Below are 27,256 nucleotides of genomic sequence, written 5' to 3' on the forward strand. Positions count from 1 at the left end.
CGCTCAAAGCCATTTACGATGTAGGCCAGCTCGGAGCACCCGTGTCAAGGCCTCGTCTGGGGCGAGCCGACCCAGCTAAGTAAGAGCGCGCGCCCAAGGTCACGTCCTTCAGAGCGGACACCATGGCGCTGGGCCGAGGCCTGGCCACGCCCCTAGTGTTGTCAAAGGTACGAAGTTGGTGCTCTGTGCCCGAACGGAGTTTGTGCCCGAACGGAGTTTCCAGGGTTTTCTGTCAAGGAGGTTTTTCGCGCTCACCGTTCTGACACACATCGCCAGATACAAGACCATCTTGCCCCACCCTACATGGGGAGCCACAGGGGCCGACCACGCCCGTCCTGCTCCTGGACTGGCCGCCCCTCCCATCTTGGAAGGCTGGCGGGGCTGCGGCCAGCGGAGCAGAGGGCAGGGCCGTGGAGGGGGCGCGTGCTCAGGGCGCATGCTCAGGGCGCGCGGCTGTGCTTTGCTTGCGGGCGGGACATGGGGAGAAGGGGTGCTGCGGGCACCTGCTCGTCTCCTACCACGGGGACCAGGGGGCCCTGGAATTCGCTAGTGTGGGCCAGCGCTGAAGAGGGCCCTCCTTGTTTGGGGACACTTCTGTCCCTGGCACGCTGTGCTTGGGGCCACCAGTGGGGGGAAGGAAACAAAAGGGCCTGGTGTGGACGTGGCTTTGCTATGGCAGAAATTCCGCATCTATGAGAGGCGTGCGGCCGCCCGCCTGGCAGCCGGCGGACATTTCTCAAACCGTCTTCACAAACGAGCCCTGTCCGCCCACCCGTCACATGCCAATGCCTCCTTGTGCACCCACGATGTGAGGTTTTCATGTGCTCTGAATAGCTTCCCCCTCGGGACCTCCTGTAGCAGGCCGGGGTCACAGCGACACAGCCCCACGTAGGGCGGGCTCAGAGCGGGCGGCTCCACTGGGAGCCTGAATCTACGGGGACCTGAGCGTCGGTGAAGCTGGAGGCAGTCCGCGCGCAGCCCCCCGGACACGGCGGGCGCCGATCAGGAGGCTCGGGAGGAGCCCAGGACCTGCCCGTGCTGCTCCTGCGGCCCCCGCGACGCCCACGGCGCAGCCGCCCCCGCAGTCAGCAGCCCCTGCAGGCTGCGCTGTCCCCGAAGGTGGCCTCGCAGGCACCGCTGATTCGCTTCCTCCCAGAGTGAATCAGTTCAAGTTCTGTCCCCCTGTGGCCCCCTGTGCTCGCCGGTGGCTGCAGGAGCATCACACTGAGTCTGGATGCAAAGCCCTAGGGTCTGCTGCGGTCAAACCCGGAGGACCTGGGTTTCCGGTTCTGCTCCCTGTGTGACTGCGACCTCGCGTTTTAACTTCTTTAAGCTCTGGGCACCTCGCCTGCAGGTCCAGTGGGTGGTCCGAGCTCCTTCAGTGCAGTTCTGATGGGTGCAGGAGGCACAGATAAGGAGGTGCCTCAGCCATGCGCACAGTGAGCACGCAGAGGCCTTGGTTACCATTGCCATGGTTACGAAATTTGTAAAACTAGTCTGAGAAGATCTGTGCACATCGATGAGGCCCTGTACATTTTCCACCCATCCACCCACCTACTTATCCACTCCTCCCTCCACACACTGCACCGCTGCTGGCTTTAGAGATGCAGGGTCCACCTGCAGGGTCCACATGCAGGCTCCCAAGCGCGGCCTCTGGGAGCGGAAGGTGACCCCAGCAGGCAGCCAGCATGGAGACAGGGCCCTCATCCTATGACTCTGCAGCACTGGGCTCCGCCAATGGCCAGCATGTGCCTCGGCGAGGATCTCTGAGGTCCCGAGGAAGTGCCGGCCTGGCTGACCCCTGGACATCAGCCTTGTGTGATGCTGAGCTAAGAACACGGGGGCTGGAAATGGCCGGGAGGGATCGCATTCCTGGCCCAGAGCTGGGGCTGTCACCTCCCACCAGCCTTGGGACCCCCTGAAGCGGCCAGTGCACGCTCCGGAGGACTGAGTTGGCACAGACCCCAGTTCCAGGCATGGCCCAGGGTCTCCTGGGGCAAGAGGCCTCGTCCAGGGCACCTCGCACGGTGAGGGGGGGCCTTCCAAGCTCGGGGCAGTCCTGGCAACCCCCCATTCCACCACCACCCCAGGCCCAGCACCTGCTGTCCTTCCCGGGGACCCAGGACATGTCCACAGAGGTTCTCACTTCCTTCCGCGGGTCAGAAATGCCACAAAGAAAAGCTCAAACACGTGCCCGGAACCGCCTGGACCCCGCACGCACGCACGCGGACTCACACATTCACAACACGCGTCTGAGTGTCGCGGGGGAGGGGCACGAGGTGGGGGATGGGTGCGGGTCGGGTCATGGGGGGGCCCCGGGCGCAGAGCCCCTGCTGGCTGCGGTGGACGTGCGTCCCGGGCAAGGCTGTGAGTGGCCTCTCAGCCAGGGGTTTGTAAGAAGGGAGGAGAAAATTCGAAAGCAAAAATGATGCCTTTGTCAGAGGCAGTGGGGGGGGTGCAGCAGCAGGGGGACACAGGGGGCTGCTGGGGCTCCTGGCCAGCAATGGACACGAGACAAAGTTCCGAAATCACCACTCAGAAGTGTGAGAGGTCGCGGCCGGCCACTCTGAGGGCTGAGGGGACCGCGGTTGTGTTCACGAAGGACTTGCTGACACACCACACGTGTGGCCCTCGGACCCGTGGAGAGCACGTGGCGCCCCGATGTCGCACACAAGGCGGTCGGGGCAGGCCGCGCCCCAGCACGCAGCGGGCGGAAACGCAGCCCTGTTGTCCGCGGCCGCACCGCGTGATTTCCATCACGGGGTCCTGGGGCGCGGCCCCCACTCTGCCTCGGGCTCTCAGCACCCCCGCCCCCGGGCTTGGCATGGAGGCGCCGCTGTGTAGGGAGGGTGCACGCGTGTGCGACTATGTGTGCGCGAACACACACGTGTGCACACGTCGGTGTCTATTACTTGCTTAGTGGAAGAATTATTCTTCAATTCATTCATATGATGGGGATGCCGCTAGCTCTTCGTGTAACATTTCTGAAGGGCGGGACTTCACGGGTCCGCAGAGACCCTGTTCGCGCCCTGGCCTGCACGGGCGGCCACGCGGTCTCCCTGGCCAGCGCCGGCTGAGTCGGCGGGCCGTGCCCTGGACCAGGCTGGCCTGCCCCCTGGTTTCGTACGGCCTGCCAGCTGAGAATGTTTTTCCCTCCTTAGTTAAAAAGAAAAAAGTAGTACTTCAGGACACATGGAAAGTCCATGAAACGAACCTTTCCGTGTTTCTCGGGGCTTGCGGGAACGGCCCCTCCCATTTGCTGACAGGCTCCCCAGGCAGAGCTGAGCGAGCGTGAGGCGTAAAACACCTTCCACCTACCTGCCCCTTCGCAGAAGCCTCCTGACCCCTGTGACCCGTCATTTTGAGCTGCGAGAGCAGGAGTGAGCGCTCGGTGAGGGCTCAGCAGAATTCGGAGCTGAGTTGGCGCAACGTGACTGCGGAAGCCCGGGTTTTGTGAGCCGAGCGAGAGCAGCTACGGTGCCTCCTCCGCTAAAACATAGTATCGAGTTTAGCCATCCCACTTCTAAGGACATTTGTGTTATTTTGTAAGTATTCACGGGATACTTTGATTATTAGTTACTGGAGAAAACTAGTCAGAAACAGTAACTGTTACATGTACTCGCTTTGCGGGGCAGGCAAGGTCTGGGTTCGCAAGGCGAGGCGTCACCCATACAGCGACCACTGAGCCTTTCAGTAAAGAGAGGCTTATTTTTAGATCTTTTCTTGGGGACAGTTGCAGATCTGTACTGCAGGACTTTCTGTCCCTGGAAGCCACAAGAACAATGGTGTCAAATGTCTGGGCGGAGATGGGGGCTGTCCACACAATGTCTGCTTTTCAGAGACGGCGTCCGGGCACCGAGAAGGTGCCCACGTGGAGAAGCCCGGTACCAGCCGGGGGCAGCCACTGCCATTTTTTTAAGGATGAAAAATAACTTGAAAACTCTCCCAGTCAGGAATGTTCAGTGAAACACTTATGAAAACCTCAGGCAATAAAGCATGACTTTTTCAGATGAAGAAGAAGTGATGTGAGAATCAGATAAATGGAAATAAAAGAGGCCGTTCGAGGTGTCCTTTATGAAAATGGTCTCGGGCAACTCTGCTGCCTCTGTAGCTGTTTGTACGCATCAAAGCACGTACTGCTATCTTAAATGCTTTTTACTTTTGGGGGTTTGGTCATTTTCTTCTTTTTTTTTTTTTGGAAATCATTTCAAGACAATTTATCACGATCATATAATCAGATCCCATTTGCACTTTATAGGGTATCTGACTGAGAACGCTGACAATATTCCCTATCTACGCTGTACCTTTGTCCCTGGTGGCTTTGTCGCTGTTTAGTCCAGCGGTGACGTGGAGCCCTGCGGCCGCTGCTTGGGCTGGGTGGGGCTGCCGTGGTGGCTGTCTGGACACCCGCAGAGGTGGGAGCTCCGCTGCGTAAGCCACTCCCCAGTTTCCTTCGGGCACCCCGGGTCGCCTGCCCGCACTCACCCGTAACTGCACCTGACATGCAGACACTCAGCCCTGAGACACAGCACTGTGCAGCTCTGCTGCTCCCAGGTGGGGGGACTCAGACGGAGGGACAGAGGGGGGGGACGGGCCCCGGTCCCTCGGGTCCTATGAGAGGATTTCAAGGGTTGGCCCATCCCACTGCTGCCTCCGAGTCCTCCCCCCAAACCGGTGGTCCTCCCTGTACCCCGAGTCCGGGCAGAGCCATGTGAACCCTCTCAACTGTGCCTTCGGGAAGGCAGGCGTGTGTGTGTGTGACGGACCGCAGCCCCCTGAGACTTTCAGTGGCCATGGAGCCTCCTCCCGCGGCGTCCCCTGAACCCGCGCCTCTCCCTGCGGGCTGGCCCTTCGGGCCCGTGCCAGGGCAGGGAAGCGCTGGCTTAGAGAATTCAAGTGGACGATGGATGCCCAGATGCCACTGGCCACCCAGTGGCTGGAGGTTTGTGGAGACAGAAGAAGCCGTCTCCGAGGTGGTGGCCACGCAGGGCCATCCACTCCTTAGCCGCGCGGGTCGAGCAAATCGGACACTAAAGAGGACTTCGCCTCTGGGGCGTGGCATTCGGCGAGCACCCGAATACGAATGACAGACATGATGGTGAAACTCAGCCAACGGCCTTGCCCTCGGACGCTCAGCGTAACACAAAGTACGGCCACCACCGGCCGGCGTCCGCCCGCGAGAACGGCACACTCATGCCCCCAAAGCCCGGACGCCGAGGCCCCCAGCAACAAGGTCCACCCGCGCACGCACCACGCGAGGGCTGTCCACGGAAGGCAAGGGACGCGGTCTGTGACATGGGCGAGCCTCGGAGGCCCCGCGCCGAGTGACAGGCGCCAGTCTGAGAGGCCGCCTGTGCGGCGTGCAGGCACGAGCCCACCCTCGGAGAGTCGCCAGGGCCCGGAAGTGGGTGGGACAGCCCAGGCAACAGGCTTCTCCTCGGCGGGATGCCAGCGTTCTAAAGTTAGAGTACGGTGACAGTTGCATAACTGTGGATCTGCTCGGACCCTTAATCTGTACACTGAAAACGAGTGAACTTTATGGGAAGTAAATTATAGCTCAATAGAGCGGTAAAAAAATAAAAGCGATTAGGGACATTTTCATTTTACTGTTTTGTTGTTTCAATAGAGCTTTCATCAAAGCGAAAGAAATAGGAAGATGGAGGGATGTGCTCAATGAGTTTTTAAGGCAATTGGGAGAAGCGAAGATACATTTGGTATTTAATTCCAAACGCCAGCAAGTTAACTGATGAGTGTGCATCTGTCAGAGCCCGTCAACGACAGTGCACATAGTATGCAATAAAGGAGTTGGATCTACTAATCTTCAGAGGAAAATTCTGTGCAAATATTACAATATGTCATTGTGCGACTGAAAAGCTCGGAAGGAGGGAAGCTAAAATGTTTTGCAACGAGACTATTGTGTTAGGCCTCTTACTGGCATCGGATTTTACTCCCCCAAATCACTGCGCTGTAAGTGAAGAGGTCAAAACAGTGAACGGAAAGCCCTCGCTGAGCAGGGCGGGGTCTGAGCGGGGGTCGGGGGTCATCTCCCTGAGCGCAGCGCGTCCTGCGCGGAGACCACCCTGAGGTGCAGAAACGGCGCCGGAAGCGTCTGTGGGAAGAGTCCACCGTAACTTAAACAAATACAACAACGTTTGCGCCATTCCTTGCGGAGAGGGAGTCTGCGTGGCCTCCGTCCCAACCCCGCCACGGAAGCGGCCGGTTTGCTTTCCCTTCTTTTTTAAAGTTCAGCAACTTTAGAGTGAAAAGCTGGTCGGGTGGCTCACAGGGCACTCGGACGTGAGCCTGAGGGGCTTGAACAGAGGGCCTCGGGGGACGCGGGCGCTCGGCGCTGGTCACAGCGGGAACGGGATAGGGCTAGCAATCCACGGAGCCTTCGTGGCCGCTACTTCCGGCCGTGTGTGGCTAGATTAGCGGCCGTCGACGCTGGGCTCCTAATGGCTGTCTTCACCTCCCCAAACGAAGCGGCTCTGTAGCTGTGGAATCAAGCACTGCATCAGCTTCTGCCAGGTGCAGAGCTCGTAGCGCTGACATTCTCGGGTGGACAGCAGCGACCCACATCCGGCTGCTCTGGCGACTCCCAGACGCCGAGCCTCGCTCGACGTCCCCGCCATCCGTGGGGACCTGTGGGCTCGGGGTCCTGACCAGGAGGCCCGTCTGGCCCAGAGAACAGTCCTGGCTCGGAAGAGAGAAGCAGGTGCACAAACCAAGCCACACAGAACACGATGCGACGGCCGTGGGGCCGCCTCGTGGCTCTGAAGATGCGCAGTGGCCCCGCAGCACGAAGACGCGTCCCCCGCGCCCCGCGCCGCGCCTGCGCTGTGTGCGCGCTGCGGCCGCCGTGTCCTGCCGCAGGGCCGGCTCCCCATTCCTGGAGGTCGCTCCTGGGTGACTGGAACCCAGCCCCATGGATGCCACTGAATAAAAGGTTCTGTTCGAATGGCTTAGACACGCCGGCCTCTGCGCGGCGCGTGACAGCTCTAGACAGCGCTCCCGCCCTGAAGGGGCGTCCCTGTGTGGGTCGGGGTGCGGTGGCCACCACGGGAAGGGAGCGGGGACGAGGCGCCCCGGGCCCCGCGCCCGCGGAAGGGAGGTGCGAGCAGGAGGCCGCGCGGCGCGCGCGTTAACGCCTCCGAGGCGGCGGCGGGTGCGTGGACGGACCCGGACCCGGGAGAGGCCGCAGCCTGGGCGCGGAGGGGGCGGGGCCTCAGGCCGGGCCACGCCCCTCGCAGCTGCTATTTGCGCGCTGTGCGGTCTGTGTTCCCTTTGTCCTAGAAGCCCTTCAGTTGTCCTATTGTGGCGCTGCCGGCCTCAAGTGACCCTGAGCCGCACACCTCATTCCGAGGGCCAGGACCAGCGGGGGTGAGCGCGGGGGGGCGGGGGGGGGGGCAGGCAACAGTGCCCTCGCGTCGCCGCTGCCCGGTGCCGCCCTGCGGACAGCCAGCTCGCGGCGCACTGCGGAGGCCTCGTCCGGACCGCGCTGCCGCGGACCGCAGCGTCTCCCTGGGCTGTGGCGTGGGGCGACGAGACGGGCTCCGCTGACCCAGGACACAAGGCAGCGAGCCCCGGGCCACCGGCCGCCCCGCAGCACCGCCCCCCCCGCCCCCGCCCCCGCACGGCCTCCGCCCCTTGCGGACCCCTTCTCTCTGTCGGCCGCTTCCTGTGGCCAGACCCGTCTGCTCATCCGCTGCTAAGGGTTTGACGACACAGGCGACTAGCCGCCGCGGGTCGGTGTGCGTCAGTCTACAAGGTGCCCCGACAGCTCTCCCAGAGCCGCGAGGCGGTCGGGGTCTGGCCCACAGCTGACGGCGCCCCCAGACATAACGACACATTGTGCAATTGGGGAGGAACGTGGAAGGGCCGCGGGGACCGAGCGCTGGTGGGAAAACCCGGATTAGCGGGGTCGCTGTACTCCGCCGAAAGGAGAGCGTGGGCACGGGGTGGGGGCACCGGCCCCCGGGCTCCCAGAGAGGTGTGGGGCGTTCACCCCCCCAATGCCCTCTGCCCTGTGCAGTGGGCACGTGGCAGCGGGCCGGGCGCTCTCCCAGCCCCATGGCTTGCTGCTCCCTGGTAACACCACCGTGGGATGGCAAGCCGCCCTGACCGCAGGGACCGGGCGGGGCCTGCCCGAGTGCCTTTCAGAGCTGCCATTCTGCCTGTGTGTGCTGAGTCCCTGTCACTCTGCCCGGACAATGGGCAGCTCCCCTCTCCACCCCGACGTGCTCGCCAGGAGGCCGGACGCGAAAGGGTGCCCCCACCAGCGGAACCACTGAGCTCCCGGGCCGGCATGGGGCTCCGCGCCTCCTGGGCAGAGTGAGGACGTTTCTGCTGACCGGGTCTCGTTTCCATTGGGGCAGCGGAGGGCTCGGGGTTGAGGTGAGGTCCACCTCTGAGCTGCTGTGTGGGTGACGCAGGCAGGGCCGTCCTTTGCTGTGGACTTGGGGGTCTTGTCCCTCCTGCCCGGGCTGTCCTCTCAGCTCCGGCGTGTGAGCTGTGGGCCACAGGTCATGCCGGAGGGAACCGCAGTCTTTCCGGAAAGAGCAGCGCTGCCCCCTCATGGACACGTCTCTCCTCGGTCCCCATAACTTCAGGGGACCTCGGGGCTCCCTCGGCTCAGCTGAACTACCTGCTCTGTTCGAGCCCCGTGACTGGGGAACTCAGAGGGAGGGGGCTCCCTACCCCCTTCCTTCTTGCCTGGTTTTCAGATGACATGGACAGCGTGTGCCATGTGTGTGGGTATGTGGTTCAGGAAGAGCCATGTGACGGGGCCACCGCGAGCCGGCCTGGTTCTCCAAAGCTCAGACGGTGCCCACGCCTCCTGGCCGCCCGCCCTAAAACAGTTCTCTTCCTCTTCCTCTTCCGAGCCGGGCAAAGCCCTCTCGGGTCGCTGTCAGAAGCCTGGTCACAGCGAGAGGCTCGAACGCGCCCTCTAGTGTCACCGGCCGCCTGCCGGGAGAGAACACAGCCCTCCGAGGGAGTTCCCCAGGAAATGGAAAAGCAAACAAGTTCCAGCAGCGTCGCCGCGTGGCGGGCTGGCTGCGGCCTGCAGAGGGACGCGGAGCAAGCGAGCGGCCGCGTGTTGTGCAGCGTGTGGTTTCGAGCACGCAGGGCGTGAGCCAGCAGCTCCCGGTGCCCACGCCGGCCATCGCCAGCCCCGGGCCGCAAGCTGCCCCAAGGCCCCGACCGCAGCTCTCACCAGCCTGAGACAGCCCTGTTCGCCCGACTTTCCCAGACACCCGGAGACGCTGCGACCTCAGAAACCAGGCGGGTGACAGGCCACGGCGCTTGTGCGCCCCGCACGGGCCCGGTTCTTCTGACACGTGGACGCGGCTGTTGCCAGGAGCAGCAGGATGATTGTGAAAGGCTGGCCGATGACTCACGGTCTGGAGAATGGCGAGGAGCCGCGGCTTCCTGTCTCGCTCGGGGAGCTTCTGTTCGGTCCGGAGGCCTTCGCGTGAGATGGGGGGAGCCGACTGCACTCGGAGCGCCGTTTGTAGAGCGCTTCAGATTCTAAAGCGAATCTCGTGCATGGTCCCCAAGACGACATGGCCAAGGTTGATGGCCGTGGTTGTTCCAGCCGTCCCCCTGCTCCCGTGGACCGGGGTCCAGGGGAGCAGTGGGAGTGGGGGACTTTCAAGTCCTGCGGCAGCTCTGCAGGGCCTCGCTGTCTGCATTACTCGGTGGCCGGGCACAGGGACGGGGACCCCGGAGGCATCCCGGCCACCTTCCTCGGGGACGGAGGAAGTGAGGACGTCCTCGCGTGGCCAGTCTCCCGCTTCCCGTCTGTTGCGACTCAACCTGAAACCAGCGTCAGCTGGGCACGGCCCGGAGGTGACCACGGGCGGGAGCTCACCCTAATCCCCGCGGGGGTGGGGGTGCCGCACACTCGTCCCGCAGCGTGAGTGGCGCCCAGCTGTGGGCACGCGGGAGTCACGGTGCACGGAGCAGACGGAGTTTGCTGCCCAGGAGGAGACAGAACCGAGCTCGGCCATGACTGAAGCATCCGCGTCTCCACGTTTGGCTCTGGATAATAACTCCCCAAATCGAATGTCTATCTGAGGTTGACGCGGCTGCCCGGGGAATTGTGCTATTTTCATAATTTGAGGAAAAGGCTTATTATCGACCTTTTTCATTCTGTATCATATAAATGTCACATGTACGCACACGTACGTAGTGTGTGTGTATCCGATAACAACAGACTCACTCACGTTGTCACGAATAACCCTAAAAGCAATGACCCAGCAGAATAATAGTAACGGCGACGTTTGCTTTAAAAAGAAGCGTGTTTAACCAAAATAGTCAAACTCACTCTCCTTCGTCTATAAAACCTAAGACGGGACGTTTGTGCCTGTCACCTCCGTAGGTGTTCACACACACGTGCTTGGGCGATGCGAGCGAGGAGGCGATGTAGAACGCCTCCGTGCGGGGTGACAGACGGGCGCCCCGCGGCCACCCATACCCACGGGCAGGGCCTCGCCAGCAGGAGGCCACCGCCGACTGCTCCCTCTCCTCCCCGTGACCCCGAGGAGCGGGCCCCCCCCCGCCCCAAGAAGACGCCCTGCAAACGGGCGTGGCCGTGAAGGAGCAGGGGCGTGTCGGGTCCCGCGCACTCCCGGCCTGACGGTCACCCAGGCAGCGTCGGGGTCCCCACCCCCCGGGCGTTCGGGGCACGCTGATTGTCACGGAAGCTTAAGATTGAGAACGTGGGCGGCGGGTTGGTGGCGACGTGTGTGGGCTCAGGGGGTGGGACTCGGAGAGGAGCAGGTGAACCCGGAGCAAAAACCTGTGTGTGGGGGCGGGGGGGGGGGCGGCTTGTCCTGCCTGACGAGTGACGAGTATAAAGAAGCCGTTTTGCTGAACGAGTGGAGACCGGGCCAGGGGACATGACGAGGCCACACCCTGCAGGCTGGGCTGGCCCCGTGCACAGCCGGGGGCCGCAGGCCCCACGCGGGCTCCGTGCCGCCGGCCGCCCTGGCCCCCCCCCCCACAGGCAGGTGGAGCCGCCGAGGATCAGACAGCTGCACCCGGAGTCTGCTCAGCCCCGGGCTCTCGGCCGAGTCGCCGTCACGCGGTCGAGGCGCAGCCAGGAGCCTCAATGTAGAAGCCACGGGAGAGCCTGTTTGTTCACTCCCGGGGAGCAGAGGCGAAGGTGGGTGACAGCATGTAAAGGCGGCGCGGGCCATGTCGCCAGGGAACCCCAAAAAAGCGGTCCTGTAGAAAACGGGTGTCTCCTCACACCTCCCGAGTCGATCTTGGTAGTTAAACTAAGCCGGTATGTGGGCTTGGGGATGGTTTCACTTCCCCGTTGGTGATTTTTTTATGGGCGCTGTTAGGCTTTCTATTGCCCACACACGATTAAGCAAATAGATGATCAGAGAAATTCCGCACGATATGGAAAAATCTGGGAACTCTCTGGCATCTGCGTGTACAAAGAGACATGCAGAACGCAGCTAGAACAGGCAAAAGCGAGACGGGGACGGACCCCGCAGGCGCCGGGGCCCCGTCCTCGCTTTGTCGGGCTCGCGCTTCACAGTGGGCAGATTCATAGGTCACGTGCGTAATTAGAAAATTGGAGCCTCCCCCCCCCCGCCCCGAGGATCCATCTGCACACAGTTAGCATACAAAACAACGTCCTGGAACTCGCCTGTCACGTACCAAACACGTCGTTGTCTTCCGAGGCGTCCTGGGGCGGTCCGGGCCGGTCCCTCCTCTTCTCCGACTCCCCCTTGTGAGCGCCACCATCCTGGACAAGCAAAACGAAACAAAACCCCCTCTTAAGGCATGCTCATACACCTGACAGCAGAAGTCACACAGCATGACTGTCCTCACGGGTGGAGCTCGCCTCGCTCCGGGACTCAGCGAAGCTCCGTGGCAGTGGAGTGAAAACAGTCCCCTTGTCCCGGGGGCGTGAGGTCCTGGGAGGCAGCGGTCAACGTCACCTGTCTGCGGGGTCAAATCCCAGCCCTTCCTTTGTGCGTGTGTGCGTGCGCGTGTGTGCGTGCGCGTGTGTGCGTGTGTGTACGCGTGTGTGTTGTAATAAAATTGTTCTTATGCCTTTGATCTTATTACTCAGCATTTTTGGTTCTTTTCTTAAAAACAAGGGTCATTCTCATTTTTGCTTTAGGCTGGGTTTGGGTAAGTAATGAAAGGTCCTAGCAACGCACGGGAAGCTTCGCAGATCAAAGTGAAGAATGTGAAGGGAATGAAAACCAGGATTACGCACACTGTCTCGGGTCAAAGTCATGTCCGTTTTTCAGCAGAATCGGAGCTGGGTGGGGACATTCCTGCGAGGGCCGGCTTAGCCGGTCCAGGCCAGGGCTTCTCCACTTGAGGGGGTCACCACCCCCCCCCAACCTGGGTGAGAGCCACTGGCCTAGACAAGGAGAAGACTGAGAAAGGAAGCAGAAACCACGAGTCTTTTTACCAGTGTCCTTGCTAGTAATGCATTTCCCCCTAAAGATACATTTTAACTCATCGAAACTCTGCTTTTAAAACAACAGTCTTAGAGCGGATACAATATGACAAGAACTAGAGACCGACTCAAAGTGAGAATCAGATTTACTCTGGCCATTAAAAACAAGTGCCACCTACACGACGCTTTCTGAGATCGGCACCTTATAGTTGTGCTTAAAGCACCAGCAACAAAATAATGGGGAAACTGGACATCATCGAAACTAAAACGTCCTGTGCCGCAGTGGATACCACGTAGGACAAGGAACAACGACTCGGAGAATGGGAGAAACGTTTGTGGATCATGTCCTTGATGAAGGTCTAGTGTCTGGAATGTGTACAGAGCTCTTCCAACTCAACAACAAAATGACACGCCATCCAATGAAAACCACGGGCAAAGGATCTGAAAAGACATCTCTCCAAAGACTCGCGGATGGCCAGGAAGCGCCTCGAAGATGCTCCACATCATACCCGTTAAGGAAATGCACATCGGAACCACGGCGAGCCACCGCTCCACACCCGCCAGGATGGCGACGATCGAAGAGGCTGTCGGTGGGGAGCGAACCAGTCGACACACGTCGCTGGCAGCGCGGGGCACCGCCGTGGAGGAGTTCGGCCGTTTCTCAAAAAACGGACCATAGAGGTGCCGCGTGCCTCGTCGAATCCGCCCCCAGGCGTGTGCCCAGGAGAACACGTGCACACGAAACCTCGCACACAAATGTCCGCAGCATCCTTCGTAGTGTGGACTGGTGGAAACAACGCAGATGTCCGCCAGGTCGCGAACGGAAAGAGGAGATGTGGGCTCCTCCCGCAGCTCGTTCAGCAACGAGAAGGAGCATGGCGCAGCCTCACGCTGCCGCGTGGACGGACGCCGAGAACCTGCCCGAGAGAGGCCGGGCCGCGGGAGCCGCGTACGGGGTCGTCCCAGATACACAAACGGCCAGGAGAGGCACATCTGAGACTGGAGGCAACGTCGCTGGTTGCCCAGGGCTGGGGGTGGGCAGCGACGGCCAGTGGGGGCGGGGCTTTCTTTTAGGGGTGACAAAAACCTTACAGAATCAGACTGTGGTGACGGTTGCACGATCAAAGATGCAAAAACATACTGATTTTCACACTTTCAGTGAATAAATTTTATGCTACATGAATTAAATTTCACTAAAGCTATTAAAAGGACAAACATGCACCCAACGCCAGGACCCCGTGGAACTCAGGGTGCAGAGCAGGGAAGAAACGGGGTGAGGACGGGGCGCTGCTGCTCACGCCGGCTGGCCCAGCCACGTGGGACCAGCGCGCGGCTCAGCGCCAAGGGCCAGGGCGGTTTTTAAAATGTGGGGAATTAAAACCTTGGAAGGCTTGCTGTTCCCTCTAACCGCGAGGCTGGATAACTCTGCTTCTGGCGAGGGTGAGTCACTGGAGTGGACTGGTACATAAAGGCACCTGAGTGACTCCCGTGGAGCGCTGAGACCCCCCCCACCCCCGCCCCATGGGGAAAAGTGCAACGAGGTCACGAATCTTGGTGAGGTGAGACTTCGACCCCGTGACGCCCTGTCGAGACCCGTCTGTTTCTATGGCATCAGGGGAAAACACAGGACGCATTTTTGATAACGTCGATATGGAGAAATCCAGGGGTTTTTCTAAATGAAGACACCAAGAGAACTGAAAACATGTCTGCACAAAAGCTTGTCCGTGAGTTTTTATTTCTAGCGGCGCGGTTTATAGGAGCCAAAGGCAGGAACGGGTCGGCTGTCCGTCGACAGACGGACACACAGGCGAAACGTGGCCGGCCACACCAGGGACGCGGCTCTGGCCCAAGGGAGAGGGAAGTGCCGACATGCGCCCCACACGGCGGCACCCAGGACGCCGCGCCCGCGGAGGACGCACGTGTCGCGCGGCACAAGGTCGCGGGAAGCGTCCGGAATGGGGAGCCTGGCGGCAGACGGCGGGCCGGTGGCTGCCGAGGCTCGGGGACACGGAGGCCGGCGGGGGGGGGGGAGGGCTGAAGGGGGCATGTTTCTCAGGCGATAACGACACCCCGACATTGACAGGTGGACGGCCCCGCAGGTCTGTGAGCGCACCGAGGACCACGGCCCTGCTCGCTGCACGTGGGTGAAGGGTTCGCTACGCGATGACGCCTCCATAACGATGCTCAGAAAAACCACAAAGGCGCCGTTGGCGGGAAGGTATAGCCAAACGTCCCCGCGTCATCGAGACTTTGGAACCGCGTGCTCCAGGCACCTCGGGAAGCCGTTGGCTTAGCTTAGGAGCCGCAGGCTTCGCGGGATTGTCCCGCGGTGTGGCTCAGGTGTCCTTCCGATGATGAAGAGGGCTCAGGGTGTTATGTAAGCATCGAGGTTTAGCAGTCACGGCAAAAAAAGCATTGACTAGGGTCCGAGTAAAACTGTTTATCACGGCCTGTTGTGTAACTGGACGTAGAAGCTTCTATTTTAGGAACACGAATGTCTTGCCGTTTACTCCTGGAAGCCGCTGGTCTGTCAGCGGTTAAGTGAACGCACAGGATGGTCACACGAGGAAGGCAGCGGGGGACGGGGGGGGGACATGGAGGGAGAGGGGTCCTCGATCTAACACACGACCAGCCGAGGCACGTGAGGGCCTTGCTCGGTTCAAAGGGCACCCCGCATCACTGAGCAGAAGGCCGCAGGACACTCTGGCCCTCCCTGGCGGCTGAGCACGCGCCTGTCGCTCTGCATGAGGAGAGCCCGGCCTCCTAACCCTCCCGACAGGCGCCGCCCCGCACCTGAGTGTGTTTGCCGAGTCCTTCCCGGGATCCGGATGTGACAGAAAGGACATCGGGTCTGGTGTCTGAAGACACAGCTTTGCTCAAAAGACAGATTCGTTGGCACATCAGAGTAAAGCCATTTCCTGAACACACACCCCGGCTCTGCCAAGGCTCTTCGCCCCCACGGGCCCCCCCTTGACCGGGGACGGGCACGGTGACACCACCCGCCTCGGGGGTGATGCTGAGCCTGCACGCGGGAGGCTGGCGAGAGGCTCGGCGCCCGGCTGGCAGAGCGCGCTGCACGCCGTCACCGCTTGTCTTCCCGTCATTCATCTTCTGACTATTTTCCATACTTTAGAAAAAGCAAAAATGGGATCTTAAGTAAAAACAGGTTTGAAGGTGCATTCCGGGGCCATGAATTAAGAAGCAGAGAAGTTTCACGCGGGTCCCTAACTGCACCGCCTGCCAGTGTCCCGACTCGAAGGAACAGGCTCGGCGGGCACACGGCGCCGGCCTCGCCTGAGCAGGTGTCTGTTCCCAAGCTGAGCTCTGCCACCACCGCCACACCTGCCCCGGCCTGCCCTGCGAGCAGGAGAGACCGATCAGGGTCACGCCTGCTTCCTCCCGGCCAGCGCCAGCGTGAGTCACCTGAACCTTAGCAGGAAACCGAATGCGTTTCGGGAACGTCAGGCCTGCAAGTGCTGACAGACGCCGGTGGCCGCGGAGACCGGTCCCACCCTGTGCCAGGGGCCTGAACCCTCCGCCCTCCGCCAAGGCACGTTCAGAAACGTGGCTTATCAGCCCACGGCCTCCTCTTCTTCCGTAACTGACGACCAAGGCAAGTCAGATCACAGTTACGAGAAGACAGAAGTTTCAAAACACATCTGTGTTTCTGTCATGTGACTCAGCATGACAGGTCACGGGACAACTTCCGTGTCCAGGGACGATGCAGTTCAGAGGGACTCTGCGTTGTCCACGAAACACTTATTTTAGGCACTAATGGAACTGAGACCTAAAACCCACACCCAGCCTCCTACCTTTTAGAGCATTATTACGGGCTCAAGAATAAAAACGCTATTCAAAGATTGATTTTCTTTCATTTTCTTAAAAAAAAAAACCTGAAAAGCAAGTCTTTCCCAAGTTCGCTAGGTGTGCTGGGAAATATTATAGGTGCCTTTGTGTTTATTAAAATTAGCATGTGGCTTAGAAACAATTCTGTAGATTTTAAAAATTTATTAGGTATTTTCTTTTTATTAAGATGGATTTTACTTTAAACATCGAGGAGCTGGCAAGAGAGGCATGAAGTATAATGCTCCTGTACAGAAGGACCAAATATTGTGTATTCCAACCGTGAAACGAGTGCCGTTTCCTCCCGGAAGCCACGGCTCATCAAAGGCCCATGGACCCTCCTGGAATAGTCTCCAAATACCACGTCATATTTTACTTTGAACTACACTGCAACAAATGTCTAAAAAAAGACTAAAATGTCAGAAAGTAGAAAAGAATGGCCAAAAAAAAAAGATTTTACATTCCGATTATTTTATGTAAGAAGCATAGAATATATGTTTCATTAATCACGGCAGCCCTTCTACCAATTCAAAAGAAAAACAAAAACAATCTAAGGCACGTGATTTTGGATGCAAAGCTACCCAAAACTGCTGTCGCCAAAGAAAGCGGGGACGTCTCACACGTCATCAAAAGGCAGAAATGACACGGCCAAACCACAGACCTCGGTTGCTTACGGACAATGGCCGCAGGACAGGACGGTGAGCAGACAGGAGGCGGCGCTGGGCGACGCCCCACTTTCCAGAGAAAATGACACCTGTACGTGCGCCTCCACTTTTTCTTCCATTTTCCTGCCCTGGGCTGAGTCCGGGGCTGCCGCGCACGCACGCGGGCCCCACGCGGCGCCCTCGCTAGCGGGCCCGCGGGCGCCCTGGTGTGACGGGGGCTCCCGCCAGGGCGGCAGGCGCGGGCGCCCACCACGGGGAGGCGGCGGGGGCCGGGGGCGGGCGCAGGCGGCTGGACTGCTGTGCTCGCACCCATCCGAGCCGCCGTCCCGCCTCTCGGGCCGGCTGCGGAACAGGGGCCTGAGGTCTGGGCGAGGGCGTGGGGACAGCTGGGGACGGACACGCAGGACGGGGGAAGCAGGGTGCGGAGTGCGCGCAGGGGAGACCGCGGAGGGGGCGTGTCCCGCAAGGAGACCCCGGAAGCCGGGGGCTGGGGCGGGGGCGCGAGCGGGGCCCCTCTGCCCCCGGCGGTCCCACTGGTGTCGCGGCCCAGCGAGGCCCCGGAGGCCCCCAGCCCGGAGCCTGCGGGCCCGTCTCCACCTCGGCCTGAGCCCCAACAACCCGAGGCCTCGGCTCGGCTGTCCGCGAACGTCAGGGACCCAGGAGTGAGCCGGGTCGGGCTGTGCTCAGGGCGGCCGGGTCCACGTGGCGGTCACTGAGGTGCGGGAGCCGAGCCCGCGCCCAGCGCCGGCGGAGGGCGGTGGCCCGGGCCCCTCAGGGGACAGTCGGGCAGGGAGCCGCGGCCCCCCGCGGGGTCGCCCCGCGCGCCTCACCTTGCTGCCCTTCTCCGCGCCGGGCTCGCGCTTCCCCGCGTGGTTTCCCATCCTCCGCCGCCGCCGCGGACGCTGAAAGGAAAGGAGAAGGCGTCACTTAAGCTGGGACTTTCGGGGCGCTCGGCACTGTCCCCAGCCAGGGCCGCCGTCCTGTGAGGCGTGCCGCGCCCGCCTCGAGGGGATGAAACGGAACCCCGAGCTCTGGAGGCGCCTGCTCGCCTGTCTCCTTAGCGGGTCCGCGCAAAGAGCTAGAAGGTTCGGCTGCGGGACCGAGTGCCGCTCAGCACGCGCGCGCACACGTGCTTCCCGCCCGCAGGGCCCGCCGCCCCGCCACCCCCTCGGCTCCTGCACAAACCGCGCCCGTGGAGGGCCTCGGGTTCGCGACCACGGCTGATGTCACGAGAGGCACCGAGACGGCGGCGCCCCAGACGGAAGCTGGCGAGCCGGGGCTCCCCGCTGGGAACCGAGCAGCTCAGAAACCCCGCACATGGCGGAGGGGCCTCCCGACGACCTGCCGCCCTCCCAGGAAGACGAAGCCGGCAGGACACACCCGGCCCTCAGGGGCGCTTCTGACCCAAACTTAGCAGCAAATTCGTGACCTCCCCTCCCCCCCAAACGGCTAACAGTGCAGGATTTAGCCGAACCGCGTCCAGCCCATGGCTCACGCCCCCCACGGGGCCTGCAGGAGCCACCAGGGCCCCAGGTGACCAGGCTTTAAGGACAGGCGCAAACTGTGATTTTCCACAATCTGTTCTTTCTAAAGAACGTGTGAGTCCCAACTTCCTGCTGAAGGTGGAACAGCTTTCCTGGAAAGGTCACAAATGGGTCGATCGCCTTCTGAAACCCGGAAGACGGGATTTCTAAGATGTTCCCAGTGCCTGAGCGGAGGGCAGGCTGCCCCGTGGACAGCAGGAGGCTGACGAGCCACAAGCGGCCGGGCCGGGCCTGCCTGGCGGAGCCGCCCGCGGGAGCCCGGAGCCCGCCCCCTCCCTGCAGAGACAGCACAGACCCCACGCTGAGTGGGGCCACCGGGGACAGCACGGAGTCCAAGGCCACACAGGCGGTCTGCTGGCCTGGCCTTCGCAAGAACACCCGGACCACAGGCCTACGAGAGCAGGGAGCTCCTGCGCACAACGAGCCAGACGACACCGAGGGAGGAGGACACCGGACAGACGGACAGACGGGCTCACGTCAGGGCCTGGGAGGCCCCGCCCCCCCCACCTCGTTCTCTGCTGCGCCTGGGCCTAAGCCCACTTCCCGCGGACGGTCGTTTTTATTTCTTATAGCTCCCTGTTTCAGAGCATAGTAAACAGCTGCCCATATCACCAAAACAGCCACCAAGAAAACACTCGCTCACTCGCTCCCCGAGACCAAAGGTGGAGAGCCACTTCGCGGCTGGAACGCGGGGGTGGGGGGGACGCGCCTTCGGTTCTGATGGGGCGGCTGCTAACCTCTGAGATGCACGGCCTCCCCCACACACCCCCTGCCACCACAGGCGCCTCACAGGGACAACCACGGGACGTTTAGAACGCGCCACAGGTTGCAAATCCCCCGAGCGTCGTGTCGATGTGGCCAGCCAAACGTGAGGACGAGGGCTGCCTTCCTGTCCTGCCCGAGAGGAAACGAGGCCTCATTCCTTCAAACGAAGGGACCGAAGGCGTCGGGGCCAGAAAAGACCTAGATTGCAAGCACTTTGAGCTATTTCCCAAGGACAGAGGCGGGAAGGGGAGGCCATTGTTCCCTGTGGAAGCCGAGTCTCCCCCTGCATGTCCTTTGGGGGAATCCTGCCTTCCTGACCCACCACCTCAGGCCTGAGAGAGAAGGGGAGGGGGGAGGGGGACGGAGAGGGAGGGAAGGAGGGAGCGGTGAGTGGCTCTGTGACAGCAGCCTCAGGAATCTGCTCCACAGGGAAACGGCACACACAGGCGGGTAGAAGCTGCAGGTACAGACGGGGGCTCTTAGCAGCGGGGAGAGCGCGGGGCGAAGGGCGTGGCTTGCGCAAAGTCCCTGGGGAAAGACAGACCGTGAGTGGAGTTTGAGTGTGACCTGGAAGTGACTGCTACAAGTCTGCTAAAGGACAGGGTCTTCCGGGGGCACCACTAAGTCTCAGGCGAGGTGACATCCGGCAGGAGACAAAGGGTGACCCTTCATCCATTTTTGGATGGCGAGTCAGTTCTGCTGTGACCAGCCCGCTCTCCAGAGGATCCGGGAAAGCCTGAGCCGCAGACCGGATGTTCGCATCGTCCCCAACGCAGAAGGGGGAACCTAGCCCCCCCCCCTCCAAGCGGTGGTAGCAGAAGGGGGGCTGCTGGGGGCACGAGGGCGGAGCCCTGGTGATGGGCTCGGTGTTCTTATTAAGGCGACCCCCTGGCCCCTCCCACCACGCCAGGACACAGACGCGTGACGCCCCAGACACCGCATGCGCCGCCGCCGTGACCTCGGATCCCCGGCGACCGCGAGAACCGAGCGCGCGCGCGTCTGCGCCGCCCGGGCTGCGTGCTGACTCGGCAGCCGCCCGGGCGCGCTGGCTGCCGTGGCCTCGGGGAAGGACCGGGCGGGAGCTCCCGTCACACGCCACCTGTGCCCGACGCGGTCCTCGGGGCCAGAGGGCCTCGCGCAGCGCTGGGCACCCCTGAGCCAACGTAGCAGCAGGAAAACCTCCCAAACGCGATCCGGACTCGCTTCCCTGAGCCGTGTCGGGGAAGGAACCCGCGGCTGGTTTTGGGGTACAGGAACCTTTGCTTTGGGGTATCAGATAACATCCATAAGCTACTTGTTGCCATCCTTTGCTTCCTTATAAGATTTAAGTAGCCTTACAGCACAGAAGAATGCTGCCTGAAAGTTATCAAAATCATTTTAAAAGAAAATTGCAGAACTGCAGACAAGCGGGGTTCGCGGGCACTCTGCAGCCCCCCCCCCCTCCGCTTTGGCACTGGTGGCCTCCGCCCTCTCCTCAGACAGGGCCATTATCAGCACAGGGCGGCAGGCGGGGTTCTGGTGTCCCCTGCCTGGGAGGCTGTGATAAGTGTCACCCACGCGAACTGCCACAAAGCATGTCCTTGGAGGAAAAAGAAGCAGGAAAAACGGTCCATTAGCCCTTGAATTGGATTCACTTCTAGACCTTCTTATTATTGCAGTTACGAGTCCACAACTAGGCATGGAGTTTGCTTTCCTCAGCTCTTGTGAGGAGAGCCAGAATTCTCCAGGTAAAAACAATCGAGGAGGCTGGCCGGGCTCGGAGCACCTGGCAGCCGTGGTCACGTCAAGACCTGCCCTGCTGACTCAGGGAGGGGACAGGCTGGGGCGGCACGGGGCGCGCACTCCCTGGGCGGGTGGCCAGCCCGGAGTCCTGGGCCGACGATGGTCACTGAGGACGAGGGTGGGACCTGCAGCAGGAACGTTGGCCCACGGTCCTGCCCGGGGCCCAGCAGCTGCGACAAGGCCTGCAGGGCGGAGGAAGCCTCTCCCCCTGCTCTGCGGGGTTGCCCCCCCCATCTGCACACCCGGGAGGGAGGGCGGGCCGCTTCCTGGAGGAGTCCTGGAAGTAGCTGGTTAATGTTTCGCAGGTGCCCGAGGATACGGCCCATTAGTCAGAGGAGTAATAACCCCCCCCACCCTCCCCCCCCACCCCCCGCTCTGCGTGACCGCCCTGCACCCTGTCCTCATCAGCCCAGGGCCAGAGTCATGCGAATGCCACTCCCACACGTCCCTGTGAGCCGTGCCACCCCGGACAGTGATGTCGGCATGGGAGGGAACAGAGCCACACGTGTGCTGTCACCTCAGGTGCGTGTGGGCCTGGACCCAGGCACCAGCCCCGGCGACAGGGACACACGCCCCCCCGGGCCCTGCTCGTGGCCACAGGAGCCATCAGAGGACGGAACTACGTTCCTTTAACTCAGAGCGTTTCGATCCGTCTCCAGAACTCGAGCTCCTGAGCCCCAGGCATGACGGCTCCTGTGTGGGCACGAGAGACGACCGCTCAGGCCACAGGTTCGGTCCAGGGCCCAAAGAACGAGAGTCTGGGTCTCGACTGAAATAAGCCCAATCTTTCCGAAAACACAGAGGTCACTGAGTCCTAGAATTGTTGGTCTAAGATCTCCGGATTTTAATCACCAGCCCCACCACGGTCCCGCGGGAGACGCGGCTCGGAGTCGGACCCTGAGAGGGCGCCTTGTCTTCACACGGGCGCGTGCCGTGTTACTGCGCAAGGACACTGGCGAGTGACGGTCACGTTTGATGAAAGGGAGGGAGGCACGTCCCGCGAGAGCACGAGGCAGTGAAAGGGACTCTGGCCCTGGAGTGAGGCCACCGTGGGTGGCAGCCACCCCCACGTGACGTGCCACGTGACCCTCTCAGCAGTGTGCCTTCCTCAGCGTTCACCCACGCGGGGGTGTGAAGCCGCCCCTCATTTTACAGGCACTGAAACTCTAGGGGCAGAAGGATAAGGTAACGCGGGGTCGCAGGCTGTCGTGGGGGGGCCAGGCGGGACCCCAGGTTGGCCGGGCCTGAGCTGTGCTTGTGGCTCCAGACAACACGCCATCTCTCCAGAGTTCTAGGTCAAGCACGGCTGTGAATGGACCGGACGACACTTAATTGGGCAAGACACTTAATTTCTTCAAAAAGAGGGTGTCTTAACGGGTTAAGTCTTGGATTTATCAAGGACTCGAGCTTGCAGGAAGGTTTGCGCCCCCCCCTCCACTCCGTCTCACACCTTTTGGTGTGTCTGCAGACTCAGTGCATGTTCGGGCCAGCTTGGCACCGTGACTTCCTGCCTCTTTCCTTTAATGTGGAACCCACCGCAGGGTGACAGTAACTGCCGAAGTATCAGAGAAACACATCAGGACACACACACACAGTCCCTTTTAACTCTGTTATTGAAAAAATGGCCTTTAAATGAATAAGCAGGTGCTCGCTATTGGCAGCGCATAACATACACGGTGAACATGAGGCGGCCATGAGCTTGCATTTTGAACTTGAGCTTTTCAAGTGGCTTCTGCACCTGTTCCGTTTGTAAGCAGTACCTTGAAGGTGGAAAGAGATCAATATCCTTTCAGAAGGTAATGACTTGTCACCACGAGGTTGAGGCCTTACAATTTTACTGCTCTGTCAAAATCAAGATCACCCAGGAATGCGTTTCATAGGAAACAAAGAATGTGGTTTGATCAAAACAAACATCTCGGCAGAGTACACTCACTCTAACGTGCTTATCTGATACACATCGAAATTATAACAAAGTGTCTTAGTCACGCTACATGTTGAAATTATATAACAATTTTATGTGTCTTAGTCACCATACACGTCGAAATTGTAACAAAGTGTCCTAGTCACCTGCACTCCCCCAACCCACAGCATTTCTTGCTCGACGCCGAACACAGAATTCAGACGACATGTGGTCACAGCTAGGACAGAGCAGGACTCACGCAGAGCACACGTGTGTGAGATGGGAGGCGGTCCGCGTTCCAGTCCCGCTGCCACGGGCAGCCGGTGGCCTTGACGGGCCACCTGGTGTATGTGAGCCCCACTGGCTATGCTGAGGAAAGGAGGGGGCCGTGTGGGGGCTCAGGGCCCGGCAGTGGTCACAGCACCCTGGTTCCCATGGGGATGGGGCGGGCTCACCCAGGAGCACCCCCAACCAGGCTTAGGCAAAGCTGCCCAGTCCAGGATATGATGGAAATGCATTATTTGAGTTTCTGCTGGTACCCGAACCAGAGAGCAATGAGGGGGCAGAGCTCACACACACGTGCACACACGTGCAAGCACGCTCACACATGCACACACGTGTTTTGAGGCCACCAGGCTCATTCTTGGACTTCAGCATCACAACCAAGCAGAGCGATGTGAGGCCGGGGGAGGCGGGTGACGTGTGGCCGCAAGGACCAGCATGGCCGGGTGGGGTGGGAGGCCCCTCCAGCCTGGCACCCCAGGAAGGGCACGTAGGGGGCTGGAGGCCTAACTAGGGCAGAGTGGTCCCGAAAACAGAAGTCCTTGTTGAGAAGGAACAAGGGACAGCACAGAGAGGAAGAGGTGGCGGGCGCTGCCCCTGCGGAGGAAGTGGGGTTTGGCACGGAGGGCGGGGCGCCCAGCACAGCGGGCGCAGGCGGGCAGGTTCCTGCAGACGGCCCGGCCTGCCCGCAGCTCTGCGCCCGGCGTGGCGACGCCCGGGCCAGCCCCCTCCCACGCGCGGCCACGCGCGGCCACGCGCGGCGCCCAAGTCGGGCCTACGCAAACCCCAAAGGGGCGGAGGACAAGGAGCACTCGTGACCACATGAGCAGGTGCCAGCGCCCAGAACGCCAGTCCCCCTCACGCAGGGAGCAGCGAGTCACTCGGGGACTCGGGAGCGCTGGCATGGATTGTTGCGTTTCTAGTGCGCTCAGAGGCGAGCCTTGTCCGAACGTTCAGGCAGAAGCATGAGACCAGGGCGATCCACGCAGCCTCCCGTGCGGACACTGGCCTCTGGGAGGGCACAGCCTGGTCACCTACCCAGGCCGGCGACAGGCCCGGGAGGCGGCCCATGGCCGGCCCGCGTGGGGACCCAGGCTGGGCATCTCGGTTTCTTCCATAAGGCCTGGGGCACAGGTGTGGCCAAGCTCCCCCTGCTCCAGGGGGGACAGGAGTCCCGCTTTCCCCCCTCAACCGCCCCCCCTCCCCGCCCACTGTCGGGCCCGCCTCCCTGGGCGTGGCCACCACAACGCTCCGCCCCAATGTCCGGTTGGTCATGGAGCCCCGGTCAGCTGCAGCTGTGTGCGGGGAGCCCCTGGGAAGGTCCTGGCATCGGGGACACTGGAACCATCCCCTTCAGAGGTCGTGGTCATCACGTGTGGTCCATCCAGAGAGCCCGGGGCACAGTTTTCGAACCCCTCTTCCACCCACGTCACCAAGCCACGGGGTCTCCGAGATGCCGTGCGCCGGCGGCTCGTGCCGGCCCCGCGAAGGCCCCTCGGGGACCGTCCTGTCTCCCAGTGCAGCATGGTGGTTTTTTAATGGTGTGGAATTTTGTCCAGGTTTGAGTCTTCACATTAAAATGTACTTTAAGCTCTTACAGCAGACGTAGGTTAGGCGCTGCTTATCCCATGCAAAGATACATGTGTGTATCCTCTAGATGAGAGGTAGGTGTCCAACCCGGCCTTAACGGTGACACTGCCCCGCACACTTCTGTGTCCTGACGCCCCTCACACGGCAATTTCCAACCACTGGTCTGAAATGAATAAGATTAGCTTTTCACGTCTGGTTTAAATCCTCTCTCTTCAAAAATAAGTCTTGGCATATGAAAATAATGACAAAATAAACGAATCATCGTCTCCTGCTAAAACAGTCACGCAGCCACGGAAACGATGTGCTGAGGACCTGAGCGCATCACGCCGGCTCAGAAATGGAATTCGCCCTCCACGTTTCCAGGGAGACACCTTCGTCTGGGTGTGCACTTCATGAACGGTGGTCTCGGCTGTCCCAAGGTCACTGCCTCTTCGGAAAACTGAACAAACCAGAGGAAAAACCACCAGAGCCTCCCCCCACACCGCCCCCTGAGAAACCTAGCTCCCGAAACATGGGAGGCATTTTTGTTGATTTATTAAATTCCGCCTCTAGCCTATCTGGCGCTGGGAGGCAGCAGCCGGTGAGTCAGCCCCCTCCCCTCTCTGATGGGGAAGAACGGCCATGGGCGGAGCGTGTGGGGTTCAGATGGCAGATGTAGGACCCACCCGCCGTGGAGGCAAGGGGCGCCAGCACTACGCAGGACGGAGACAGGCGCCCAGGAGGAGTCGACGTGGGCCGAGGCGCCCAGGATGCCGGTGCTGGTGGGACAGTCAGGCTCCTTGTCAGGCTGCCGAGGGCCGTGGGGGGGAGGCATCCGGGAGGGAGGGGGGAGCAGCCCAGGAGGGAACAGCCAGCTGCAATGACCTGGGGCTCTGGGAAGAGGCTCGAGAATAAACACACACTGGGTTTAGGTGGAGCGGCCCTTACGGCACAGTGTGGACGGGGACAGCTGCCGAGGGCCTGGGGACAGCTGCCGAGGGCTGTTCCCAACCAGCACAGCCCCCTCTGCGCAGGGCAGTTAGCGAATACTGTGCCTCGCGACTTCTTTGTGACCTCCGAGCTCCCCGCTGTTACTCCGAGGCCCTTTCAGGACAAGGACTATGCATTGGTGGAATGCGCAGCTGGAGGGCCAAGATTTCTCAAAAACAAATCGTGCACTCGCTCTCGGGGGAGGCCTGCAACGCAGCTCGATAGCTTTTGCCTTCTTACTTTATCGAAAATGTTAGGTTTCAGCTATGCAAGAACCCGCCCGAAGAATACGAGTATCCATAAATATTTCTGCATCCACAAGGCAGGAAATAAAACGTTATTCTCTAAATGTGGAGGAAGTGTACAATTAAAAATATACTGTCAACACAGAACTTCGTTTTCTGTGAGTCATTCTTTCCAACATCAAGTCTGTCACTGAAACGTGAAGACTTCGTGATGGCGCTAAGGCGCGTGTGTGCGCGGCCGGCGCGGTCAGGAGGGCCTGCAGGCCGAGGCCGGCCCCTGGCACTCACCGTCCACGTCCTCCTATTGCTCACAGCCGTGGGCCCGGGAGTGCACCGGGCGGCTCCTGGCGTCCCCAGCCCTGGGCCCCATCAGGAGGCGGCGGTGCGGCAGACGGGGGCCGAGGACTCCGCGCTCGGTGGCCATCTGGATGGGCGCACGCGGTGATCGGCGGGGCGCGGCGGGCAGCAGCAGCACCGGCCTTGGCCCGCGGGCTGGTGCGGGGCACCGGGCGAGGCCGCCTGGCCAGCGTGTCTCCGGCCAGTCCCGCCGCCTGCCCACGGGCCGATCCGAGTCAGGCAGCCTTGTTTCCAGTGTTTGCTGCGTCCGGGTTTCAGGACCAGACCCCGGATGAAGCCGGCTTGGAGCCGAGAGTGTTTCTTTCTCTGCGGAGGTTGGAGGTGGTGGCCGAGGCAGGGATTTCCTTCCCGGCGTGGCCTGGGTGTCTGCGTGACCTCTGCAGGGGGAGCTGCCCCTGCCCTTGGCGCTTCGCTCCAGGCTCCCGGGTGGCGCTGACGGTCCTCGGCGGAGGGGTGGGCGGGGTGCGGGCTGGGCCGGCGCTCTCTGTGAGACCCATGCCACACGGGGCCACCACGCGTGCGGTGCAAGCCGTGAGCAGGGCCACCCAGAGCCCTCCTCTCACTCGCGGTGAGGAAGGACGCGTTTCCTTTAACGATGACAGGACACGCCCCATGGGAAAAGATGCTGATTTTGAAGATGGGTTGGTGCTGATCAGTGGTGACAAAAGGGGTGACACCTTTGGGGCCTAGGGAGTTTCTCTGAAGCCGCTTTCTCACAGGAAGCGAGACCCAGGCAGAGCCCGTTGGTGGCTTTTCTGAGGATGTGGTGCTTTTCCGTGGTACGTCTGTGCGTTTCGAAGCTCAAAGCCACGTGCCCCGCCTCCTGAGTCGCGCCGGCCCAGGCGGTGGGCGGACCCGGGCGGCCCGCGGGATCCCCGCGCGTC

The 27,256-nt window shown here is 61.2% G+C and overlaps 1 protein-coding gene across 6 annotated transcripts in view; it reads right to left on the bottom strand.

Moving 5' to 3' along the window:
• LOC107498651 (myelin basic protein) overlaps positions 1 to 27,256 on the bottom strand; it is a 64,210-nt gene that overhangs the window by 30,161 nt on the left and 6,793 nt on the right. For 4 of the 6 annotated variants that reach the window (XM_036230161.1, XM_036230163.1, XM_036230160.1 and 1 more), the window contains exons 2-3: positions 17,769 to 17,840; positions 11,674 to 11,761 (exon numbers count right to left, since the gene is read on the bottom strand). In XM_036230161.1, the coding sequence (XP_036086054.1) occupies positions 11,674 to 11,761; positions 17,769 to 17,819 (139 nt within the window). In that variant the 5' untranslated portion in view covers positions 17,820 to 17,840. Of the gene's footprint in view, positions 1 to 11,673; positions 11,762 to 17,768; positions 17,841 to 19,814; positions 20,072 to 27,256 lie in introns of those variants that run through there. The other 2 variants (XM_036230162.1, XM_036230165.1) reach the window with 2 other exon arrangements.

Source organism: Rousettus aegyptiacus, unplaced genomic scaffold (genome assembly GCF_014176215.1).
Source record: "Rousettus aegyptiacus isolate mRouAeg1 unplaced genomic scaffold, mRouAeg1.p scaffold_m13_p_12, whole genome shotgun sequence".
Lineage (NCBI taxonomy): Eukaryota > Metazoa > Chordata > Mammalia > Chiroptera > Pteropodidae > Rousettus > Rousettus aegyptiacus.